The 23,655-nt window shown below is 43.4% G+C and overlaps 1 protein-coding gene across 1 annotated transcript in view; it reads right to left on the reverse strand.

Moving 5' to 3' along the window:
* The window catches only part of LOC138948519 (uncharacterized), a 30,838-nt gene extending 11,106 nt beyond the window's left edge, over positions 1-19,732 (reverse strand). The window contains exons 1-7 of the mRNA XM_070320070.1: positions 19,427-19,732; positions 19,081-19,308; positions 14,292-17,436; positions 10,911-11,939; positions 5,427-5,809; positions 4,793-5,050; positions 1,636-4,439 (exon numbers count right to left, since the gene is read on the reverse strand). Of these exons, the coding sequence (XP_070176171.1) occupies positions 1,636-4,439; positions 4,793-5,050; positions 5,427-5,809; positions 10,911-11,939; positions 14,292-17,436; positions 19,081-19,308; positions 19,427-19,727 (8,148 nt within the window). The 5' untranslated portion in view covers positions 19,728-19,732. The remainder of the gene's footprint in view (positions 1-1,635; positions 4,440-4,792; positions 5,051-5,426; positions 5,810-10,910; positions 11,940-14,291; positions 17,437-19,080; positions 19,309-19,426) is intronic.
* Between the last annotated feature and the right edge of the window lie 3,923 nt (positions 19,733-23,655).

Here is a 23,655-nt window from a genome sequence, read left to right on the forward strand (position 1 = left end):
TTATTTGAACCACACACCAGAGTGTGCAGTTGTAACTCTTCGTTTGACCTTGACTTTGGTCACTTTTATCAGAGGCAAAATTGAAAACACACAAGGTTTTACAGAAACAATATAAAAACCATGAAATGTGATACACTGCAAAAACCTTCACCAGGTCAGATGTGTCAATGTAAGGTGGGAAAAGAAATGTGTGTACCCAGTCAATAAACATCGTGTAACAGAGGCAACAAAAACAAAAACAAACTGAAAGTAAGTAGAGGTTACACGCCGAGTCTCAGTGATTATCAAAAATAATGGTCGAAGTTAGCGGATCATGAAAAATGCGAGCTTTAGCGAGCTTTTTCATGACCGCGAACTGAGACTATTATTATTGATAATCACTGAGACGAGGTGTGTAACCTCTTTATTCCTCCTTTCTTCTGTTATTCAAAGAAAAGAGGAGGTTTTTTGCGAAAGTTTGATCGAATCCTATTCACTCAACCAGTCAACCTGCGCAGGCGATCGATTAATGCGCGGTTGTATAGTTCCGTGCAAATCATTCCATTCTGTTAACACTTCTTGTCAGTTTTCCTATTTTGGACTAAAATCAAGTACACAGATGTGCTGTTATTCTGCTGTGGCGGCAAAGGCAGATATTGTGTGTTCTGTATATGTTTTGGTATCGCTTAGGATAATGACTGTTCTTTCGTCAAATGGGACTAGCAGACGAACTTTTGCACCCGTGTTCCAACGTTAAAAACTGTATAAAGTTCAGTTTTCTGGGGAAAATAGTGTATGAAACCGCTTTATGTTGTTTAAATTGATGAGATGTGTGCATTTGGTTGCGTGTGATCTGTTTATTAAATGAAATATTGTTGAAAACTGACCGTCGGATTGCAGTCTGTTGTCGAAGAAACTGAGTGAAAAGAAGGGGAACTACTCTTGTCGCTAGACAAAGTATGAGCCTTGCGGGAAATTGCTTGTGATGAACGTTTGAGCACGGCAAATCTAGATTCAGAAAACAACCGAACTCATGGATTTTATATGAAGATTCATGTGTTCAGGCCTGTAGTTGTTAATTTAAATGCGGTATGTTTGTATTGTTTGCTCCAGAGATGTATACTTCGTACGTTAGAGCGTTCGGAACTTTTCAGTCGCAAAAAGTAGTACCGAAACAGAACAACTTCCCAACCCATTGCACTATCGAGGATTCAGGCTGTTGCTGGGTCGTTATTTGTTTGGTTGCTGGGTCATTATCGAAAAATAACTACCCCTACAAGTTTACAGAGGTAAAGAAGCAGAGGGGGGAATAAAACGGGTTATCGCCCGCCCTGCAAACCCCCCCCTCCCCACTTCCTACAATGCGTATGGAACTTAATGAAATATACACATGATACAGCTATTAATATTTGCACAGCATCAATATCCTGTGTTTATGGGAGGGGAAGCTCAAACACACACACACACACACACACACACACACACACACACACACACACACACACACACACACGCACACACACACACACACACACACACACACACGTGCGCGCGCAGGGTGATCAGTCTGCCTGCACCCACTATGTGTCAAAAACCATAAAGCAGGCTGTCGTGAATGTAGCGTCTTTTCAAACAGTCCTGGGTTTATTGTGGTCACAAGTTTCCTGTTGAGATCCCTCCTGACTGTACTGATAGTTGTAGTGACGGCTGCCGGGGAACACTGTCAGGATGACTGAGAGACATGAACTGCTGGAGCAGCTGCACGATTTCTCTGTGATCCTCTATTTGTGCAAAAGCCAGTGCCTGATTCAACACACTCCTTTCCTTGTTCATATCGGCGTTGTGCTGCAAGACGTATTGAACGATGTCCTGGTGACCGTGTGTACAGGCCCGCAACAGGAGTGTCTCGCCGTCCCCGTCCGAAATGTTCACGTTCGCACCGTGCTGCAGCAGGAGATGGACGATGTCATTGGGGTATTGCAGACAGGCATAGTACAGGGCTGTCATACCAAGTGTGCCAGAATTGTTGACGTCTGCACCGTGCCGCAGGAGGAGATGAACGACGTCACGATGACCACACTGTGACACACAAGCCCAGTGCAGGGGTGTCAGATCAAGTGCGCCAGACATGTTGACATCAGCCCCGTGGTTGAGTAGCAGTCGCACGATGTCTGTGTTATTCCCAAAACATGCATCGTGTAGCGGTGTGTTGTTGTCATTGTTTGTCACGTTGACGTCTGCTCTGTTGGCGACGAGTAGTCTCACAATGTCTGTGTTGCCCTGTGTGCATGCCAGGTGCAGGGGTGTGTCACCTTCTCCTGATGTTGTATTGATGTCAGCCCTGAACTGTAACAATAGTTGTGCGATGTCTTTCTGTCCTTTGTGACAAGCTAGGTGCAGAGGCGTCCAGCCGATAGAAGTCTTCGCATCAACATGTGCATTGTGCAGGATCAGAAGCTCAGCGATTTCTTTGTCACCCTGTTTACATACTGTGTGTAGAGGAGTAGTTCCATCAATGTTCACAGCATTCACAAGGCTTCCTCTTTCTACGAGCAGTTGCACTGTCTCCAGGCATTGTCCATGACATGCATAGTGCAGCGGAGTTAATCCGGACTTGTCCGTGGCGTTAAGGTTCGCGTCCAGGTCCACTAGAAGAGAAGCGATATCAGCATGACAGTTGTTAGATGCAATTTGCAGTGGAGTCAAGCCATTCTTGTCTTTACTGTGAACTGTGGTATGGTAACAGAGACATTCCTTGACAGTTGTGACGTCACCTACTTTGCATGCAGCAAACAAGGAACGTGTCCATTTCTTTTGGCATTGTGTGTCGTTGTTGTGTTGGTCAAGTCGTTGTTTTGCCAGCTGTGGTGGTGTCTTCCCTGCCTTGTTTTTCCCCGTCAGTGAGGCACCACTACTGACCGCCATTTTGATCGCCTCCAGGTGTCCTGCTTCTGCCGCCAGGTGGAGCAAGGTGTTTCCCTCTCTGTCTTGTTCGTCCACCTGTTGGTCTGTCAGGACTCGATATGTCAGGTAGACATGTTGACGTGGGAAAGAGATGTGCATGATCATGTCATCTTTCATGTTTGCATTGATGAGGTGTTTTGGAATAAGAACACCAAGGTACCTGAAGTGACTAGTCCTGAGGCCCGATGAAATCTTGTCACAGACTGCGCGTAATTTCGCTGTGTGTTGTTGACCTGTGCATGGCAGTGGAAGGCGCATGTTCCGTGTGTAAGGTTTGTCAGCAATCTTACTCAAGAGTTGACGAAACATGTGTGAACTATTGCTGATCTGGAGAGCTTTCAGCAGGGCAGTCCCGAAGGCTGCAGAATGGACGTGGTCAGACATGATGTTGCTGTCCGTGTTCTGTTCTTTGGTCATCCTGAGGCACCATTCAGTCAGACGGTCAGACGGTCCCCACACTGACCAGTAAAGCAGAGGCAATTTGTGGTCAGGATCCAGTGCACCAATGACAGCTTGCAGGCAGTTGTTCTCTCTGCAGAACGCCTCAAATCCACACAGAAACTGTTCGCTGTGAAGACAGGGGTGCTGAATCAGCTCAGGTAGACGTCCTCTAATCAGTTCCTCGTACATTCTTTGCATCAGCTGACGGTCTTTCTCAACTGGGTGTTCTGTTCGCACAAACTGCACGAGATGCATGGTGTCACACACTTGTACTAGTACTGACTTCAGGTAAGTTTCAGCAAAGACCAGTCCCACAGCATCATAGACTTCTCTAGTGATGAACCCTCTTCCTCTGTGTGTCAGAAGGAAACCTTTCAGGAGACTGGCATACTCCTCTAGCTGAGCGTCCGAGTAGTCGCTGAAACCAAGACGTTCCAATGGTGGTTGTGCTTGACCCGTGTTGTCCGAGAAGAAGCCTTGACCTTGCATGGTCAGAGCAAAAAGAGCTCCCAGTATCAGTCCATGATTGGGGTCACGGAGCATGCGCACCAAGAGGTCTGCGTAGGGCTCAACTGAAAGAAGAGGATCTTGACCTAGTTCTACAAGCTCCACGCTGTTGAGCAGAGGACGGACAGAGGCACGATCAAACTGCTGAAGCTCAAGCAGCACGGGAGGATAGACAACAAAGACAAGCTTGGTGGTCAGACTATTGATGCTGTACAAACTGTGTTTATTGAACCTGTGGTACTGTTCCCTGTCAAGGCGGACATCCCCAAAGGCACAGTCAAAGATCACAAGACTCCCCCTCTCTACAGGCCCCTTCTTATCCCAGTCACTGACACAGCTGAGATCATACACTGTGTAGCCCTTCTTACGGTACTGACGGCGTAGAGCGGAGAGAAAAGACTGTCTGGTAAGACCTGGGTGTGCTGACAGTAACAGCAGACGTTCCCCTGTTGTCAGGATGTCCAGCGCCCTTCTGAAGCTGTCTGTGGTGACCATGTTGTCAACGGCCTCGTCGTCTTCACTGGACAGTGCTCCATGTTCCGTTGCACCTTAAAAACACATTTCACAATGAAAGCCAGCTGTATTGATAGTGCAATTAGAAAACAAATCAGTAAAATGGGTAATGATGGAAAAAGAAAACAGGTAGAAGAATCTCACTTTAGTCGTTTTAAAATTGTATATTCCTGTGGATTAGTACTGCAAGTAGTTACAAGTTTGACTGGATGGAAAAAACGTGGGATAGGGAAGGAGGGGGGTGGGCGGATGAGTAGGTCGAATATGTTTTACTTTTTTTCTCCTCACTTCAACATGTAAACAACCATGACAATCTTATGAACTTTGCACAATGCTCAACTACAAAACCATCTGTAGACAAAATAAGTTCTATCGTACCCCACAGTACCTGTGACAGCTTGGAAGGGAATCTCTTGATCTCCAGTTATATAAGCGTGAGATATGTTGAAGGTAATGTGGGGTTGGTGCACATGCTGCTCGTTGTGAACCCGGTTGTGGTTGTGGACCTGGTTGTGGACCTGGTTGTGGACCTGGTTGTGGACCTGGTTGTGGACCTGGTCGATCTTGAAGGTGTTCGAGCTGTTGATGGTCTCAGCAATGTTGGTCTGACACTTGGACTGCTTGTAAATGTGTACCGGTGCTTCGTCTGAAAGAAATTAGCGAATGCCAATGCATTATGTTGTTGTGCGTTTGAGTTTGTTTCTACTTGGATAATGATGACCATGCTAAATTCACATTACGGGTGAGCTGAAAACGACAGTTTCCAAAGAACGAAAGGAAGACGATGATATGTAGATGTTTTCAGCAAACATGCTTGGCTTTTTTCTCACCAATAACCAACCCATCTACAACACCACCATCACTACTAACAAGAACAGCGACATAAGCATCAGCGTGGTGTTTTTTCGGAATGTAAACAATGCAGGTTGATGAAACATTTATGTCTTCTAGACGGATGTATTGAGAGGCATCATAAGGCGCTTAGTACCTCAGAGTGAACGGTAGAGTGTATCAGTACTTACTGGAGTTGGTTGTGTAGCCTGGTGCCACCGCTCCTGCAACACTGGCTTCCATCATGTCCTGAGGGAACGACGCTTCCACGTCCATGGGCTGAGCCAGTTGTGTTGGCACGGTAGAGTGATGATAGTCATGGTGCTGCACCGTGCCTCGTGGAGTGTTGTGGTCAGAAGCCTGAGAGAGGTCGACTGGAGGCTGTGTAAAGTCCTCAGCAGTGTTGGTAGGGCTGGCGATACCATCGGGAGGGTGTGGCACAGTGTGTGGAATGGTGTCGTGAGAAGAGGGAGGGTGTGGCACAGTGTGTGGAATGGTGTCGTGAGAAGAGGGGTCCTCCTCTCCGGGAGTTTCCATTTTGTCACCAGTGTCGGTGACAGACAAGCGAGGTTTGCTGCAACATTAAACATGACGTTTTGGATAGGCCTCTATTGAATAGAAGTGATGCTGATGGGTTTTAATTTGAACATTATTTCGTATACAAGAAATAGTCTCTTGTCAGTGTTGTGAACAAAATCTCGAGAGAAAAGAAAACCTGTTTCCCAGGAAATCCAAGAAAACAATGATAATACAAAAATCAAACTGACGAGGTGATATATGATTGAGGTGCACACACTGGTTAATCATGTTCGATTGTGTAGTTATGTGTTTTATCTTTTATGTTTTTACCGAGTTCTGTATTGTGGCAATACGATTTGTTTCAATGCAGGAGGGTTTATTGTGAAGGAAACGATTATTTGCTCACCACTAACAGCCATTGAACTCGGGTATCAGGAACGGTTCTGATGTATGCAAGTCACTGAGTAAAGAATGCGTGAACAACGTAAAGAAAAAGAATAAACATGTAAAAGGACACAGACATCAAATCAGGCCATGCAGCAGTCACTAGAGGTTATTATCCAACCTTTTCTGCATTATAAAAGGCTAAGGAAAAAGTAGGTCAGTCTCTTGCTGACAATATTGTCACACACGTTGACAAGTTTCTAAAAATAGTTCTGACAATGAAAAGCCTAGGCCGTTTTCCAACGCATACTTTTTAATTCTTCCTTGCTGCATTTTCATTTTCATTTCACACTAACTGGCAAGACTGAATCATTTGGTGTGTCTAAAGGTAAAACAAGGTTGTGAGAAAGTGAGCAGATGGAGTTCCAGATTGTATATATAAATAAACAACAGACTGCATGACAATGTGTCATCCTGAAAATATGGGTGGGTATGACGTAGGTTCCTCCCTATCGATCGGACTGTGGCACTATGTAACACCTTGCGAATTGTAGAAATGTTTCCTGCAGCGATACACACCCGAGTGAAGTTATTAGAAATGTGTTGACAGACACGGTTCTTAGAAATATCAAATGAAAAATGTTTAGAAATAAATTGCTCAGCCATTGCATATTCTACAGCACTTCCATAGTACAGTTTTACTTCTCACTGCGCGCAGGGAAAGACGATGAAGATTGGCGTTGCCTGAAAGTCAAACTTACCGCTTTCATGGTGCAAACACAGACATCTTGACAGAAGAGACAATGATGTTGATGGGTGAAGATGGGCGACCTATCACTGTGATGCAGGGATCAGGAAACGACACCGTACACAAACATGGCGTCGTGTGTTTCTGTAAGCCTGGCGTATGAATACTGGGTGAAGATTCTAAGGAACAAACACTAGTGTTGTTGCCTACAGATCGAACCTCAATTATTTTCAATTTATTCCCCCCTCTGCTTCTTTACCTCTGTAAACTTGTAGAGCTAGTTATTTTTCGATAATGACCCAGCAACCAAACAAATAACGAGCCAGCAACAGCCTGAATCCTCGATAGTGCAATGGGTTGAGAAGCTGTTCTGTTTCGGTACTACTTTTGCGACTGAAAAGTTCCGAACGCTCTATACGTACGAAGTATACATCTCTGGAGCAAACAATACAAACATACCGCATTTAAATTAACAACTACAGGCCTGAACACATGAATCTCCATATAAAATCCATGAGTTCGGTTGTTTTCTGAATCTAGATCTGCAGTGCACAAACCGTTCATCACAAGCAAATTCCCAAGGCAAGTAACTCATATTCTGGCGACAAGAGTAGTTCCCCTTCTTTTAACGCAGTTTCTTCGACAACACTGACTGCAGTCCGACGGTCAGTTTTCAACAATATTTCATTTTATAAACAGATCACACGCAACCAAATGCACACATCTCATCAATTTAAACAACATAAAGCGGTTTCATACACTATTTTCCCAAGAAAACTGAACTTCATACAGTAATTAACGTTGGAACACGGGTGCAAAAGTTCGTCTGCTAGTCCCATTTGACGAAAGAACATTTACTAAGCGATACTAAAACATAAACAGAACACACAATATCTGCCTTTACCGCCACAGCAGAATAACAGCATATCTGTGTACTTGATTTTAGTCCAAAACAGGGAAACTGAAAAGAAGTGTTAACAGAATGGAATGATTTGCACGGAACTATACAACCGCGCATTAATCGATCGCCTGCGCAGGTTGACTGGTTGAGTGATTCGGATTCGATCAAACTTTCGCACAAAAACTCCTGTTTTTTTGGAATAACTGAAGAAAGGAGGAATAAAGAGGTTACACACCTCGTCTCAGTGATTATTAAAAATAATGGTCTCAGTTCGCGGTCATGAAAAAGCTCGCTGAAGCTCGCATTTTTCATGATCCGCTAACTTCGACCATTATTTTTAATAATCACTGAGACTCGGCATGTAACCTCTACGTCATAGCCGCGCATTTTTAGTCAAATAGAAAGAAACATTTAGGATATTTTTTAAATTTGCGTAAGAAAAACCCAAGCACTATTTTCTACTCGAACAAAGACTGGCAGCTTTACTTTCGGGGGATTCCCTTTGGCCTTGGCCTTGCCAATGTTGGGGTGGGAGGGAGGAAATGTGTCTGTGGTGGCTATCGGGTAATTGCACTGACATTGTTTGAACTCTTTTTAATTCCAAGATTTGATTACTTCACATTATTATTTGTATTGTTTCTACTTCTTAAAAGCTTGGAAAAAGTCTCAAACGAACCAAATTTGACATTGATTTAATGATGAGTAGAATTTGTGCCATTGGAAATTCCCGATTAAATCATGCGTCAGCTTTAGTATTGAACATTGATTTTCGTACACTTTCCTTTACTTTAGTTGATACTGAGGCTAGCTGGTAGCTGGTCAAACACTATCTGCTGGTGTGTTCTCATATCATTGGCTATGTGGTAGTGTGTTACAAGAACTGTGAAAAGAATAATGAACACTTAAAGCCATATGTACTCGATGACTATACACGCTAATTGCTTTACCAACAGCTGGAGACATGCTAAATTAAGTTCCCTGCAAAATATTGTGGTCTAGGACCCCTTCAATGTTGAGATATGTTAATTTTCATTTTGATCTGGATCGTCCTATTTATAGATTTGCCAACAGAGGTAGCGTTGACGCAAGGGAAATAACTCCGCGTCTTTGTTTACATCCAAAGTTTTTGAGACTCTAAAACAAGCTGTAATGCATGTATATGGTCCGCGCATGGCGACATATCGTCATTACATGGTCTTATGGTGCGTTTGACATCGATTATGGGCAAACTACACTTTGTAAACACGGGAGCGCGTACATATGCCTTTAAATGAAACTCTAAAATCCAAGCTGTAGAAAATTGCTTTTTTTCTGTACAAAAATAAAGATTATGCATTGTCGTGAACGTGCTTATAATGTGACATTTACTGGTTTCCAGAACTGTTGTACAATCCCTGTATGATCATGATTGATGAAGAATGCATGTGACATGTCAATCAATCAATCAATATGAGGCTTATCGCGCGTATTTCGTGGGTACAGTTCTAAGCGCAGGGATTTTTTATTTTTTATTTTTATTTTATGCAATTTATATCGCGCACATATTCAAGGCGCAGGGATTTATTTATGCCGTGTGAGATGGAATTTTTTTTACACAATACATCACGCATTCACATCGGCCAGCAGATCGCAGCCATTTCGGCGCATATCCTACTTTTCACGGCCTATTATTCCAAGTCACACGGGTATTTTGGTGGACATTTTTATCTATGCCTATACAATTTTGCCAGGAAACACCCTTTTGTCAATCGTGGGATCTTTAACGTACACACCCCAATGTAGTGTACACGAAGGGACCTCGATTTTTCGTCTCTTCCGAAAGACTAGCACTTGAACCCACCACCAAGGTTAGGAAAGGGAGGAGAAAATTGCTAACGCTCTGACCGAGGGTCGAACTCGCAACCTCTCGCTTCCGAGCGCAAGTGCGTTACCACTCGGCCACCCAGTCCATGTGCAGGGTTCAAGAGCTGTTCAGTGTACCAGCCCTGTATGTTGAAGAATGCATGTGATATGTGCAGGGTTCAAGAGCTGTTGTACCCGCCTTGTTTAATGAAGAATGCATGTGATATGTGCAGGGTTCAAGAGCTGTTGTACCAGCCCTGTATGATGAAGAATGCATGTGATATGTGCAGGGTGCAAGAGCTGTTGTACCAGCCCTGTATGATGAAGAATGCATGTGACATGTGCAGGATTCCAGAGCTGTTGTACCAGCCCTGTATGATGAAGAAAGCATGTGACATGTGCAGGGTTCCATAGCTGTTGTACCATGCCTGTGTGATGAAGAATGCATGAGACATGTGCAGGGTTCAAGAGCTGTTGTACCAGCCCTGTATGTTGAAGAATGCATGTGACATGTGCAGGGTTCCATAGCTGTTGTACCATGCCTGTGTGATGAAGAATGCATGAGACATGTGCAGGGTTCAAGAGCTGTTGTACCAGCCCTGTATGTTGAAGAATGCATGTGACATGTGCAGGGTTCCATAGCTGTTGTACCATGCCTGTATGATGAAGAATGCATGTGATATGTGCAGGGTTCAAGAGCTGTTGTACCATGCCTGTGTGATGAAGAATGCATGAGACATGTGCAGGGTTCAAGAGCTGTTGTACCAGCCCTGTGTGATGAAGAATGCATGTGACATGTGCAGGGTTCCATAGCTGTTGTACCATGCCTGTATGATGAAGAATGCATGTGACATGTGCAGGGTTCAAGAGCTGTTGTATCATGCCTGTGTGATGAAGAATGCATGAGACATGTGCAGGGTTCAAGAGCTGTTGTACCATGCCTGTGTGATGAAGAATGCATGTGATATGTGCAGGGTTCAAGAGCTGTTGTACCATGCCTGTATGATGAAGCATGCATGAGACATGTGCAGGGTTCAAGAGCTGTTGTACCATGCCTGTGTGATGAAGAATGCATGTGACATGTGCAGGGTTCAAGAGCTGTTGTACCATGCCTGTTTGAAGAAGAATGCATATGACATGTGCAGGATTCCATAGCTGTTGTACCAGCCCTCTAGGATGATGAAGAATGCATGTGACATGTGCAGGGTTCCCGAGCTGTTGTACCAGCCCTGTATGACAAAGAATGCATATGCCACGTGCAAGGTTCAAGAGCTGTTGTACCAGCCCTCTAGGATGATGAAGAATGCATGTGACATGTGCAGGGTTCCATAGCTGTTGTACCAGCCCTCTAGGATGATGAAGAATGCATGTGACATGTGCAGGGTTCCCGAGCTGTTGTACCAGCCCTGTATGACGAAGAATGCATATGCCACGTGCAAGGTTCCAGAGCTGTTGTACCAGCCCTGTATGATGATGAAGAATGCATGTGACATGTGCAGGGTTCCATAGCTGTTGTACCAGCCCTGTATGATGATGAAGAATGCATGTGACATGTGCAGGGTTCCAGAGCTGTTGTACCAGCCCTGTATGACGAAGAATGCATGTGACATGTGCAGGAACCCAGAGCTGTTGTACCAGCACTGTATGATGAAGAATGCATGTGACATGTGCAGGATTCCATAGCTGTTGTACCAGCCCTGTATGATGAAGAATGCATATGACATGTGCAGGGTTCCATAGCTGTTGTACCAGCCCTGTATGATGAAGAATGCATGTGACATGTGGAGGGTTCTATAGCTGTTATACCAGCCCTGTATGATGAAGAATGCATGTGACATGTGCAGGGTTCCAGAGCTGTTATACCAGCCCTGTATGATGAAGAATGCATGTGACATGTGCAGGGTTCCAGAGCTGTTATACCAGCCCTGTATGATAAAGAATGCATGTGACATGTGCAGGGTTCCAGAGCTGTTATACCAGCCCTGTATGATGAAGAATGCATGTGACATGTGCAAGGTTCCATAGCTGTTGTACCAGCCCTGTATGATGAAGAATGCAAGTGACATGTGCAAGGTTCCATAGCTGTTGTACCAGCCCTGTATGATGAAGAATGCATGTGACATGTGCAGGGTTCCAGAGCTGTTATACCAGCCCTGTATGATGAAGAATGCATGTGACATGTGCAAGGTTCCATAGCTGTTGTACCAGCCCTGTATGATGAAGAATGCATGTGACATGTGCATGGTTCCAGAAATGTTGTTCCAGCCCTGTATGATGAAGAATGCATGTAACATGATCAGGATTCCAGAGCTGAGTGATGAAGTATACGTATCTATAAAGAATAATTCATAATGAGCAGTTCTATCACGTTTATTTTATTTTATTAAATCCGTAAACTGTATTTCCTAAACTACGATATAATATATGTCCAATGAATACCAACACCGCAATGGATGATTTAAACACACCGCACACACACACACACACACACACACACACACACACACACACACTCTCTCACACACACACACACACACACACACACACACACACACACACCATGCCAAGAACCATCACCACATACATCACAACCTTTTAGCCAAACTACTAACGAAATAACATCGCAGTATTTGTTGATCTGTTTATTCAGTGATAATCGGAATATACAAATAATCTTAACATGTTTGCACTTGGAATCACATCCTTGTGAATACCGTGAAGCAACAGGCTTAACGTACCATCTCCTGTTTCAACCAGTTAACCATGAGAGAAATATCCAAATGACACACGATGACAACCTCCATCGCCACATCCACCAACATCACAACCTTTTTAATCTACTTCTTATATATTTTTTTTTACCCGAGAATACAAATAATTATAACATGTTCACTTTAAAAACAATACCCTTGTGAATACAGGAAAGAAACAGGCCATCTTCTCTGTCAAGAAATTAACTGTAAGATTAATAACCGAATGATTAATTGGAACTTTGAAAGCCCAATGACTCCGTGCAAAGCCTCGAGTCATTCACGATGGGAACACGTGCAACAAGATAACAACATCGCGTCTGAAGATGTACACATTAACGTCAGCCTAAATTATACACACAACACTACTAAACTATAAAACTATAAAACTATGCATTTTTTTGTATGTCTGATGTTATTTGATGTTGCTGTCTGATGGTTTTTTTTCTTTAATATTTTTTTTCCTGTTTTTTTTTTACAACACATTATACATTACATCACAATTCACATCGCCACATTCATACCTACAACATGCATAAAAAGAGTGATCTAGAACAGAGAGAGAAGTAGAGAGAGAGAGAGAAAGTTAAAGAGGCACTGTATAGGACCGTTTGACTGCAGCAACTACTAGACCTTTAAACAATATTGATTGCTACAAGATTCAAGTTTACAACAGAATATATATCAAGATACTGTTAACAAATTAGGGAGGAGGAGTAGAGCCTAGTACTGGACAATTTTCATGAAACCAGGTTAGAATATGGTTGCCAGAGGCGGTCAAACTTATCTTCTGCTAATCCCCCCTTGTACTTGTCCAATAAATATCTACTTTTCAAAAATTTCAAGAATATCGGAAGCATCGGTCTTTCAGAGTTCCATTTACATTTGTAAATATAAAATTTGGCCAATAAAATAATGAAATCTAAGGCTTTATCAGTGAACATATTTTCCTGAACTCCAAACAATACCAACGCTTCCGAAAACCGGAAATTAGTAACATGATAACAACTATTATTTGCTGTCTGATGTTGATGTCGTGTACCAAAAAGAATTTAAAAACGTGTAAAAAAAAAAAAAGAAAAAAAAATTAACACACAACAACGTGGATAGATAGTCAAAGATGCTGATATTTGAAAATAAATAAAAGAAAATAGTTACCTTGATCAAACACAGAATTCAATAAACAATACATCGATATATTAAGTGTATGAATGATAAGAGCTTGTAGAATAAATGCAAAAACAGCCTACAACTAACCCGAAACAAACAAAACAAGATAAAACTGAATGAAAAACGTAGACCACAAGGGGAGTAACCCCAGCAATTCTCATCACTTGTTCATAGGTAAATATCGTCCCTTATTTGAACACAGACCAGAGTGTGCAGTTGTGACTCTTCTTTTGACCTTGACATTGGTCCCTTTTATCAGAGGCAAAGTTGAAAACACACAAGGGTTTACAAAAACAAAATATAAAAACAATGAAAATGTGATATATTGTACCAGTCCCGATGTGTCGATGAAAGGCGGGAAACGAAATGTGTGCACACAGCCAATACACATCGTGAAACAGGGGCAACAAACGAAAAAAGAAAGCCAAAAGTAAAAACAATGCGTGTGGAACTTCATGAAATGTACACACGATACAGCTAATGTTATTTGCACAGCATCAATAGCCTGTAGTTTTGGAAGAAGCAGCCCCCCCCCACACACACCCACCCACACACACCCACACCCAAACACACATACCCACACCCACACACACACACACACATGTGCGCGCGCAGGGTGATCAGTCTGTCTGCACGCACTATGTGTCAACAAACATAAAGCAGGCTGTCGTGAATGTAACGTCTTTTCAAACAGTCCGGGGTTTATTCTGGTCACAAGTTTCCTGTTGAGATCCCTCCTCACTGTGCTGATAGTTGTAGTGACGGCTGCTGGGGAACACTGTCAGGATGACTGGGAGACAGGTACTGCTGGAGCAGCTGCACGATTTCTGTGTGACCGTGACTTTGTGCTGTTTGCAGTGCATCATACAACACACATGCTTCCTTGTTCATATCGGCGTTGTCCTCCAAGACGTATTGAACGATGTCTTGGTGACCGTGTGCACAGGCCCGCAACAAGAGTGTCTTGCCGTCCCCGTCCGACATGTTCACGTTCGCACCGTGCTGCAGCAGGAGATAAACGATGTTATGGTGGCCACCGTAATTCTTACAGGCATAGAGCAGGGCTGTCATATCAAATGCGTCAGAAATGTTCACGTCTGCACCGTGCTGCAGGAGGAGATGAACGACGTCACGATGACCAGACTGACAGGCCCAGTGCAGGGGTGTCAGACCAAGTGCACCAGAAATGTTGACATCAGCGTCGTGGAGCAGAAAAAGCTGAGCGATGTCTGTTTTACCCATCATGCAGACCCCTACTAATGGGGACCAACAGTCATCACTTGCGTTAACGTCGATGTTGTCCTGTTGCAAAAGAAGACGTACGGTCTCTGTGTGACCAGCTCCACACGCCCTGTAGAGAGCAGTATCACCCTCGTTGTCCGTCATGTTGATGTTAATCTTTGCCGGTGGTTCACACATCACGGTGGAAGGGCTTTTACCTTCGTCATCACTCACGCTGACAGTGTCATTGCATCCAAGCAGCAAACGTACAACGTCTGTATAACCACGCTGGCATGCACTGTGTAGAGCAGAGAAACCATGTTTGTTCTGAACGTTGAGATCAGCCCCGTGGTTGAGGAGGAGTCGGACGATGTCTGCGTTATTCCCTCGGCATGCAAAGTGTAGCGGTGTGTCGTTGTTAGTGTTTGTCACGTTGACGTCTGCTCTGTTGGCGACGAGTAGTCTCACAATGTCTGTGTTGCTCTGAAAGCATGCCACGTGCAGGGGAGTGTTACCTTCACCTAATGTCGTATATGTACTGATGTCAGCCCCGATCTTTATTAGAAGTTGGGCGATGTCTGTGTGTCCTTGGAAACAAGCGTGATGCAGAGGCGTCCAGCCGACAGAAGTCTTCGCATCAACATGTGCATTGTGCAGGATCAGAAGCTCAGCGATGTCTTTGTCACCCTGTCTACATACTGTGTGTAGAGCAGTAATTCCTCCATAGTCCATAGCATTCACAAAGCTTCCTCTCTTAACAAGTAGTTGCACTTTCTCCAGGCATTGTCTACGACAGGCATAGTGCAGTGGAGTTAATCCCGACTTGGCCGTGGCGTTAAGGTTCGCATCCAGGTCCACTAGAAGAGAAGCGATATCAGCATGACAGTTGTTAGATGCAATGTGCAGTGGAGTCAAGCCATTCTTGCCTTTGCTGTTAACTGTAGCATCGTAACAGAGAAATTCCTTGACAGTTGTGAAGCCACCTACTTTGCATGCAGCAAACATGGAACGTGTCCATTTCTCTTGGCATTGTGTGTCGTAGTTGTGTTGGTGAAGTCGTTGTTTTGCCAGCTGTGGCGGCGTCTTACCTGCCTCGTTATTCACCGTCAGTGAGGCTCCACTACTGACCGCCATTTTGATCACCTCCAAGTGTCCTGCTTCTGCCGCCAGGTGGAGCAAGGTGTTTCCCTCTCTGTCTTGTTCGTCCACCTGTTGGTCTGTCAGGAGTCGATATGTCAGGTAGACATGTTGACGTGGGAAAGAGATGTGAATGATGTCATCTTTCATTTTTGCAGTGATGAGGTGTTTTGGAATAAGGACACCAAGGTACCTGAAGTGACTAGTCCTGAGACCCGATGAAATCTTGTCACAGACTGCGCGTAATTCCGCTGTGTGTTGTTGACCTGTGCATGGCAGTGGAAGGCGCATGTTCCGTGTGTAAGGTTTGTCAGCAATCTTACTCAAGAGTTGACGAAACATGTGTGAACTATTGCTGATCTGGAGAGCTTTCAGCAGGGCAGTCCCGAAGGCTGCAGACTGGACGTGATCAGACATGATGTTGTTGTCCGTGTTCTGTTCGTTGACCATCCTAAGGCACCATTCAGTCAGACGGTCAGACGGTCCCCACACTGACCAGTAAAGCAGAGGCAATTTGTGGTCAGGATCCAGTGCACCAATGACAGCTTGCAGGCAGTTGTTCTCTCTGCAGAACGCCTCAAATCCACACAGAAACTGTTCGCTGTGAAAACAGGGGTGCTGAATCATCTCAGGCAGACGTCCTCTAACCATTTCCTCGTACATTCTTCGCATTAGTAGAGGGTCTTTCTCAACTGGGTGTTCTGTTCGCACAAACTGCACGAGATGCATGGTGTCACAAACTTGCACCAGTACTGACTTCAGGTAAGTTTCAGCAAAGGCCAGTCCAACAGCATCATAGACTTCTCTGGTGATGAACCCTCTTCCTCTGTGTACCAGAAGGAAACCTTTCAGGAGACTGGCATACTCCTCTAGCTGAGCGTCCGAGTAGTCGCTGAAACCAAGACGTTCCAATGGTGGTTGTGCTTGACCCGTGTTGTCCGAGAAGAAGCCTTGACCTTGCATGGTCAGAGCAAAAAGAGCTCCCAGTATCAGTCCATGATTGGGGTCACGGAGCATGCGCACCAAGAGGTCTGCGTAGGGCTCAACTGAAAGAAGAGGATCTTGACCTAGTTCTACAAGCTCCACGCTGTTGAGCAGAGGACGGACAGAGGCACGATCATACTGCTGAAGCTCAAGCAACACGGGGGGATAGACAACAAAGACAAGCTTGGGGGTCAGACTATTGATGCTGTACAAACTGTGCTTATAGAACCTGTGGTACTGTTCCCTGTCAAAACGGACATCCCCAAAGGCACATTCAAAGATCACAAGACTCCCCCTCTCTACAGGCCCCTTCTTTTCCCAGTCACTGACACAGCTGAGATCATACACTGTGTAGCCCTCTTTACGGTACTGACGGTGTAGAGCGGAGAGAAAAGACTGTCTGGTAAGACCTGGGTGTGCTGACAGTAACAGCAGACGTTCCCCTGCTGTCAGGATGTGCAGCGCCCTTCTGAAGCTGTCTGTGGTGACCATGTTGTCAACTGCCTCGTCGTCTTCAATGGACAGTGCTCCATGTTCCGTGACACCTTGAAAGATTGAAGAGCACAGGGAATTACCTCTTTCGTGATTTGCTTTTGTGGTATAGACTTCCTTCAACGCTAGATGAATGAGAGAAAAAATAGTGTTACTATCTCGTTTTTTTAAAGCAGATAAGCTTATGGTAAAAGGGTATTCTTTTAACTCCGTCGTAGAAGTGCGTTCATTCCAGTGATATGAAATTTGTATGAAGATAATCTCAAGCATATTAAAAAGCAAATCGGGAGCTTACGAAGAAAGTAAGATTAATCTGCAAGTCAATTTGGGATAATACTCTTATCTTTATAGTCAATTTCGATAATAGAAATAGTATAGCGTTTCGGTACTGTTGATCATCGGGGTATTACATAATTTACAAATTAAAAATCGGTAAACCATGTGAACTTTTATCCTCCAGTCCAGAGCAATGCACTGTTTGTTGTGTGTTACTGTATGATGCCAGAAGTTTTAAAGTTTTGAAGAACATTTCGAGTGGGGAAGAGAAGTCGACGGCCTTGTTCCCCAAGCTACGACAAACAGACGGAACATCATGATCTGTGATTATTTATCGTGTGGTGGGTTTGAGATCCATACAGAAAGCAATACGAACTCTCAGAAGTATGCTGAAACACTTGAGAAGCAGTACCCAGCTACTGTTTGTTGACCTTTTGGTGCGCAGCATTGGACACTACAAAAAGAAAGTGCGTCAGTTCACAAGTCGTTTTTTTCAAACACTGAAGGAGACAGCACTCAGTTTCTATTTCACCCCGGCCTACTGCAGTCACCGGTCCTTGGCCTCATGTGAAAATAATAATATGGTCAATGCTCAAGAACACTGTGAAAAAAACCTGCATGTTTTGAATCAGTACTACAGAAGACATCGAGGAAGAATTACTGGTTGCATGTCTTGACCTGCCGCTGTGGTAATAAAACAACTGTTTAATTTCGTTTCAGGATGTCTGTGTGTAGTGTGGAGAGAGAAGAGCCATATCACTTGTCACAATATTGAAGATGTTGACAGTGAGATAACGGTAAGTTTGATACTAGATTTTATTTGAACCGAGCATACCTCTTGACGACATTCTGAAAAAAGTCACAACAGGACAGCACATCGAAGCACGTGAAGAAAGAACATTAGGCCAAAAAAAAAAAATTGTCTGTTTCTGGTCACCTGACCGACCCTAAATTTCGGCGCCGACCCTAAACTTTTTTTTTTCCAAACTCAAAAAGTTTTTGGGGTTTTTTTGGTGGTAAAGGACAGGGTGAGAAAATGAACAACAAAAACGTGTGAAAACGAAAGTCCGCTGACGATTTGTAAATGTGTTGAGTGTCTTGTCTCTATATATAGTGAATCCAGTCTCTTTGCGCGATTTTTAAAGTTAGTTTTATTGGTCTACATTTGGGGTTAAAAAATAAAAAATAAAAAAATAAAAAAAAAATCCCGACCTACCGACCCTATTTTTTTTAGCCATGTTACCAGAAACAGACAATTTTTTTTTTTTGGCCTTAACAAAACAAACGCACGCACACAATATAAAACCCCATTGAAAATCGAACATATTGAATCATCAGTTGCGTTATATAGCTTTTAGTTGAATGGATGTGATATGACCGCACTGTATTTAATATTAAAAATCAAATATGTTTTCAGTTACCTGTCACGGCCAGCAAATGATTACGTTGTTCTCCAGCAGTGACAGCGTTGATCACGTAAGTGATGCGAGCTTTGTGCTGATGCACGTGTAGGTTGTTATTGTGAACCCGGTTGTCATTGTGAACCGGGTTGTGAAAGTCCTTGATCTTGATGTAGTTTGAACTGTTGATGGTTTCCGCAATGTTGGTGGGGCCCTCTGAGTGATTGTGTATTTCCAGCTGTTGCTGATCTGGAAAACAGAGCGTTAATGAGACACACATGAGAACACTGACATCTGCTGTACAGGCAGAGTAAAGTCCTAAAACCGTATGTGAGAAATTAGTTAACTTGAGAGTATCAGTACTTACTGTTGGTTGTGTAGCCTGGGGCCATCGCTCCTGCAACACTGGCTTCCATCCTGTCCCGAGGGAACGACGCGTCCACGTCCATGGGCTGAGCCAGTTGTGTTGGCACGGTAGAGTGATCATAGTCATGGTGCTGCACCGTGCCTCGTGGAGTGTTGTGGTCAGAAGCCTGAGAGAGGTCGACTGGAGGCTGTGTAAAGTCCTCAGCACTGTTGGTAGGGCTGGCGATACCATCGGGTGGGTGTGGCACAGTGTGTGGAATGGTGTCGTGAAAAGAGGTTTCCTTCTCTCCGGGAGTTTCCATTTTGTCACCAGTGTCGGTGACAGACAAGCGAGGTTTACTGTAACATTAAACATGACTTTTTGGATAGTCCTCTATTGAATAGAAGTGATGGGTTTTAATTTGAAAATTATTTCGTATAGTAGAGATAGTCTCTTGCCGGTGTTGTGAACAAAATCTCGAGAGAAAAGAAAACCGGTTTCCAAGAAATTCAAGAAAACAATGATAATACAAAAATCAAACTGACGAAGTGATATATGATTGAGGTGCACAGACTGGTTAATAACGTTCGATTGTTCAGTTAAGTGTTTTATCTTTAATGGTTTTTTTTTTTTACTGAGTTCTGTATAGTGGCATTAAGTTGTTTTAATGCAAGAGGGTTCATTTTCAAGGAAATGATTATTTGCTCATCACTAAAAGCCATTGAACTCGGGTATCATGAACGATTCTGATGTATGCAGGTGAATGAATAAAGAAAGCGTGAACTACGTAAAGAAAAATAATAAACATGTAAAAGTATACACACATAAAATCAGGCTATGCTGCATAAACTAGAGGTTATTATCCAACCGTTTCTGCATTATAAAAGGCTAAGGAAAAAGTAGGTCAGTCTCTTGCTGACAATATTGTCACACACGTTGACAAGTTTCTAAAAATAGTTCTGACAATGAAAAGCCTAGGCCGTTTTCCAACGCATACTTTTTAATTCTTCCCTGCTGCATTTTCATTTTCACTCCACACGAATTGGCAATACCTAATCATTTGGCGTCTCTAAAGGTAAAACAAGGTTGTGAGAAAGTGAGCAGATGGAGTTCCAGATTGTATAAATATATAAACAACAGACTGCATGACAATATGTCATCCTAAAGATATAGGTGGGTATGACGTAGGTTCTTCACTATCGATCGCCGGGACTGTGGCACTATGTAACATCTTGCGAATTGTAGAAATGTTTCCTGCAGCAATACACATCCGAGTAAAGTGATGAGAAATGTGTTGACAGACACAGTGTTTAGCAATATCAAATGAAAAACGTTTAGAAATAAATTGCTCAGCCATTGCATATTCTACAGCACTTCCACAGTGCAGTCTTACTTTTTACTACACGCAGTGACAGACGGTGAAGATTGGCGTTGCCTGAAAGTCCCACTTACCGCTTTCATGGTGCAAACACAGAGATCTTGACAGAACAGAAAATGATGTTGATGGGTGAAGATGGGCGATCTATCACTGTGATGCAGGGATCAGGACACGGCACCGTACACAAAAAATGGCGTCGTTTGTTGTTGGTTACCTGGCTTAGGAATACTGGGTGAAGAATCTAAGGAACAAACACTAGTGTTGTTGCCTACAGATCGACCCTCTTTTATGTCCTATGTCATAGCCGCGCATTTTAAGTCAAATGGTAAGAAACATCATTGAATGTTTGAGATTTGCATAAGAAAAACCCACGCACTATTTTTGTACTCGGATAAAGACTGTCAGCTTTACACTCAGGGGGATTCCCCTTTACCTTGACCTTGCCTTACTAGTGAGGTGGGGGTAGGAGGGAGGAGAGGTGCCCGAGGTGGCTGACGGGTAATTGCACCTAAGTTTTTGTTAAATGTTTTATTCCACGGTGATATTAAGACCGTATTTCACATGATTATTTTTATTGTTTTTACTTTTCCAGAGCTTGGTCAACGTGTTAAGCGAACCAAATTTGACACTGTTTTAATGATGAGTAGAATGTGCGACTTCCCGATTGAGTCATGTGTCGGCATTGGTACACAGCATTGATTTGCTTGCACTTTCCTTTTTGTTGATTGAAGAACTGGTAGCTGATGCTGCATCATCTGCTGGTGTATTCTTACCGGCTGTGTTGAAGTGTGATATGAAAATTAACTGTGTGTTTTGAAAGAATAATCACGGCTCCCCACGGACGCGCCATGCCCACCTAGAGGGTTCCGGGACCACCACTTTCATTATTTAGAGGGTCCATGGACCCCCTCAGCGGAGTTGTAGAGGGTCCCAAGTCCAGGGGCCCCAAAGCCATCGTGTACTGATAATACATTGTGATCCCGCATAGCGTGATATGAAGTGTCTATTTTCGTGGGTATATTCCAGGAGAACATTTTAACAATATCGCACTATTGCATTAAACATACACATATATACACACACACGCACACACACACACACACAAACACACACACACACACACACACACACACACACACACACACACACACGTATGTGTGTGTGTGTGTGTGTGTGTGTGTGTGTGTGTGTGATTTTGTTTTCCATTGTGTTTGCCAACGCTGAATCTATCTGAGCACAGCGTTCGTTCACCGCTCAATTTGCCCGACAAGCCTTTGCGCCAGCAAGATGAAAACCTTCGCCGCGCGGGCACAGCATTATCTGCATCGGCTTCAGCCTTCTTCTCGATGTTGTTTCCGCATAAAATGGGCATTTGTGCTGGGTAAGTAAGCTAACAACTAGTCTGAAAACAGTACATAGGGTACTCGCGATAACGGATATTTAGTGCGTCCCGGGACCCGCTCTTTTTAGGTTCAGTGCGTCCCGGGACCCCCTCAACAAATGTCTTCTACGTGTTTTCGGCATCTAGTGAATAAAGAACGCAGGAACGCGGACTTTGTGCAGCCCTAATAATGTCCAGCTAAGATCGATCCATGCTGCAGGAAATTGTATAACTTTTAATTTTATTTAACAAAATCAAAAATTCAACATTGTCGTGGACATGATCATATGTGACATGTGCAGGATTCCATAGCTGTTGTACCAGCCCTGTAGGGTGAGAAAGAATGCACGTGACATGTACAGGGAACGACAGCTGTTGTTCCAGCCCTGCATGATGAAGAATGCATGTAACATACAATTATGCAGGATTCCATAGCTGTTGTACCAGCCCTGTATGTTAAAGAAGGTTCAAGAGCTGTGGTACCAGCCCTGTGTTATGAGTCCATGTATCTGTAAAGAATAATGAATACTGAGCAATTCTTTCACTTCATGTTGATTGAATCCGTGTTCTGTTTTCCCAAACTACAAAACATGTTCAATGAATACCAACACGGCAATTGATGATTAACACACACACACTCACACACTCACACTCACACACACACACACACACACACACACACACACACACACACACACACACACACACATGACAAGTAATACATCACCACAGACATCACAACCTTTTTGTCAATCTACTAACGAAATAACATCGCAGTATTTGTTGATCTGTTTATTCAGTGATAATCGGAATATACAAATAATCTTAACATGTTTGCACTTGGAATCACATCCTTGTGAATACCGAGAAGCAACAGGCGTAACGTACCATCTCCTGTTTCAACCAATTAACCATGAGAGAAATATCCAAATGGCACACGATGACAACCTCCATCGCCACATCCACCAACATCACAACCTTTTTATCAATCTACTTTGTTTATATATTTTTTTTACCCGAGAATACAAAAAAGTATAACATGTTCGCTTTAAAAACAATACCCTTGTGAATACAGGAAAGAAACAGGCCATCTTCTGTGTCAAGAAATTAACTATAACATTAATAACCGAATGATCAACTAGAACTTTGAAAGCCCAATGAATCTATGCACAGCCTCGAGTCATTCATGATGTGAACACGTGCAACAAGATAACAACATCGCGTCTGAAAATGTACACATTAAACGTCAGCCTAAGTTATACACACAACAACGTGGATAGATAGTAAAAGATGCTGATATTTGAAAAGTAAATAAAAAAAAATAGTTACCTTGATCAAACACAGAATTCAATAAACAATACATCGATATTTTAAGTGTATGAATGATAAGAGCATGTAGAATAAATGCAAAAACAGCCTACAACTACCCCGAAACAAACAAAACAAAATAAAACTGAATGAAAAACGTAGACCACAAGGGGAGTAACCACA

The sequence above is a fragment of the Littorina saxatilis genome, linkage group LG15 (genome assembly GCF_037325665.1).
Source record: "Littorina saxatilis isolate snail1 linkage group LG15, US_GU_Lsax_2.0, whole genome shotgun sequence".
NCBI classification, from domain to species: Eukaryota; Metazoa; Mollusca; class Gastropoda; order Littorinimorpha; family Littorinidae; genus Littorina; species Littorina saxatilis.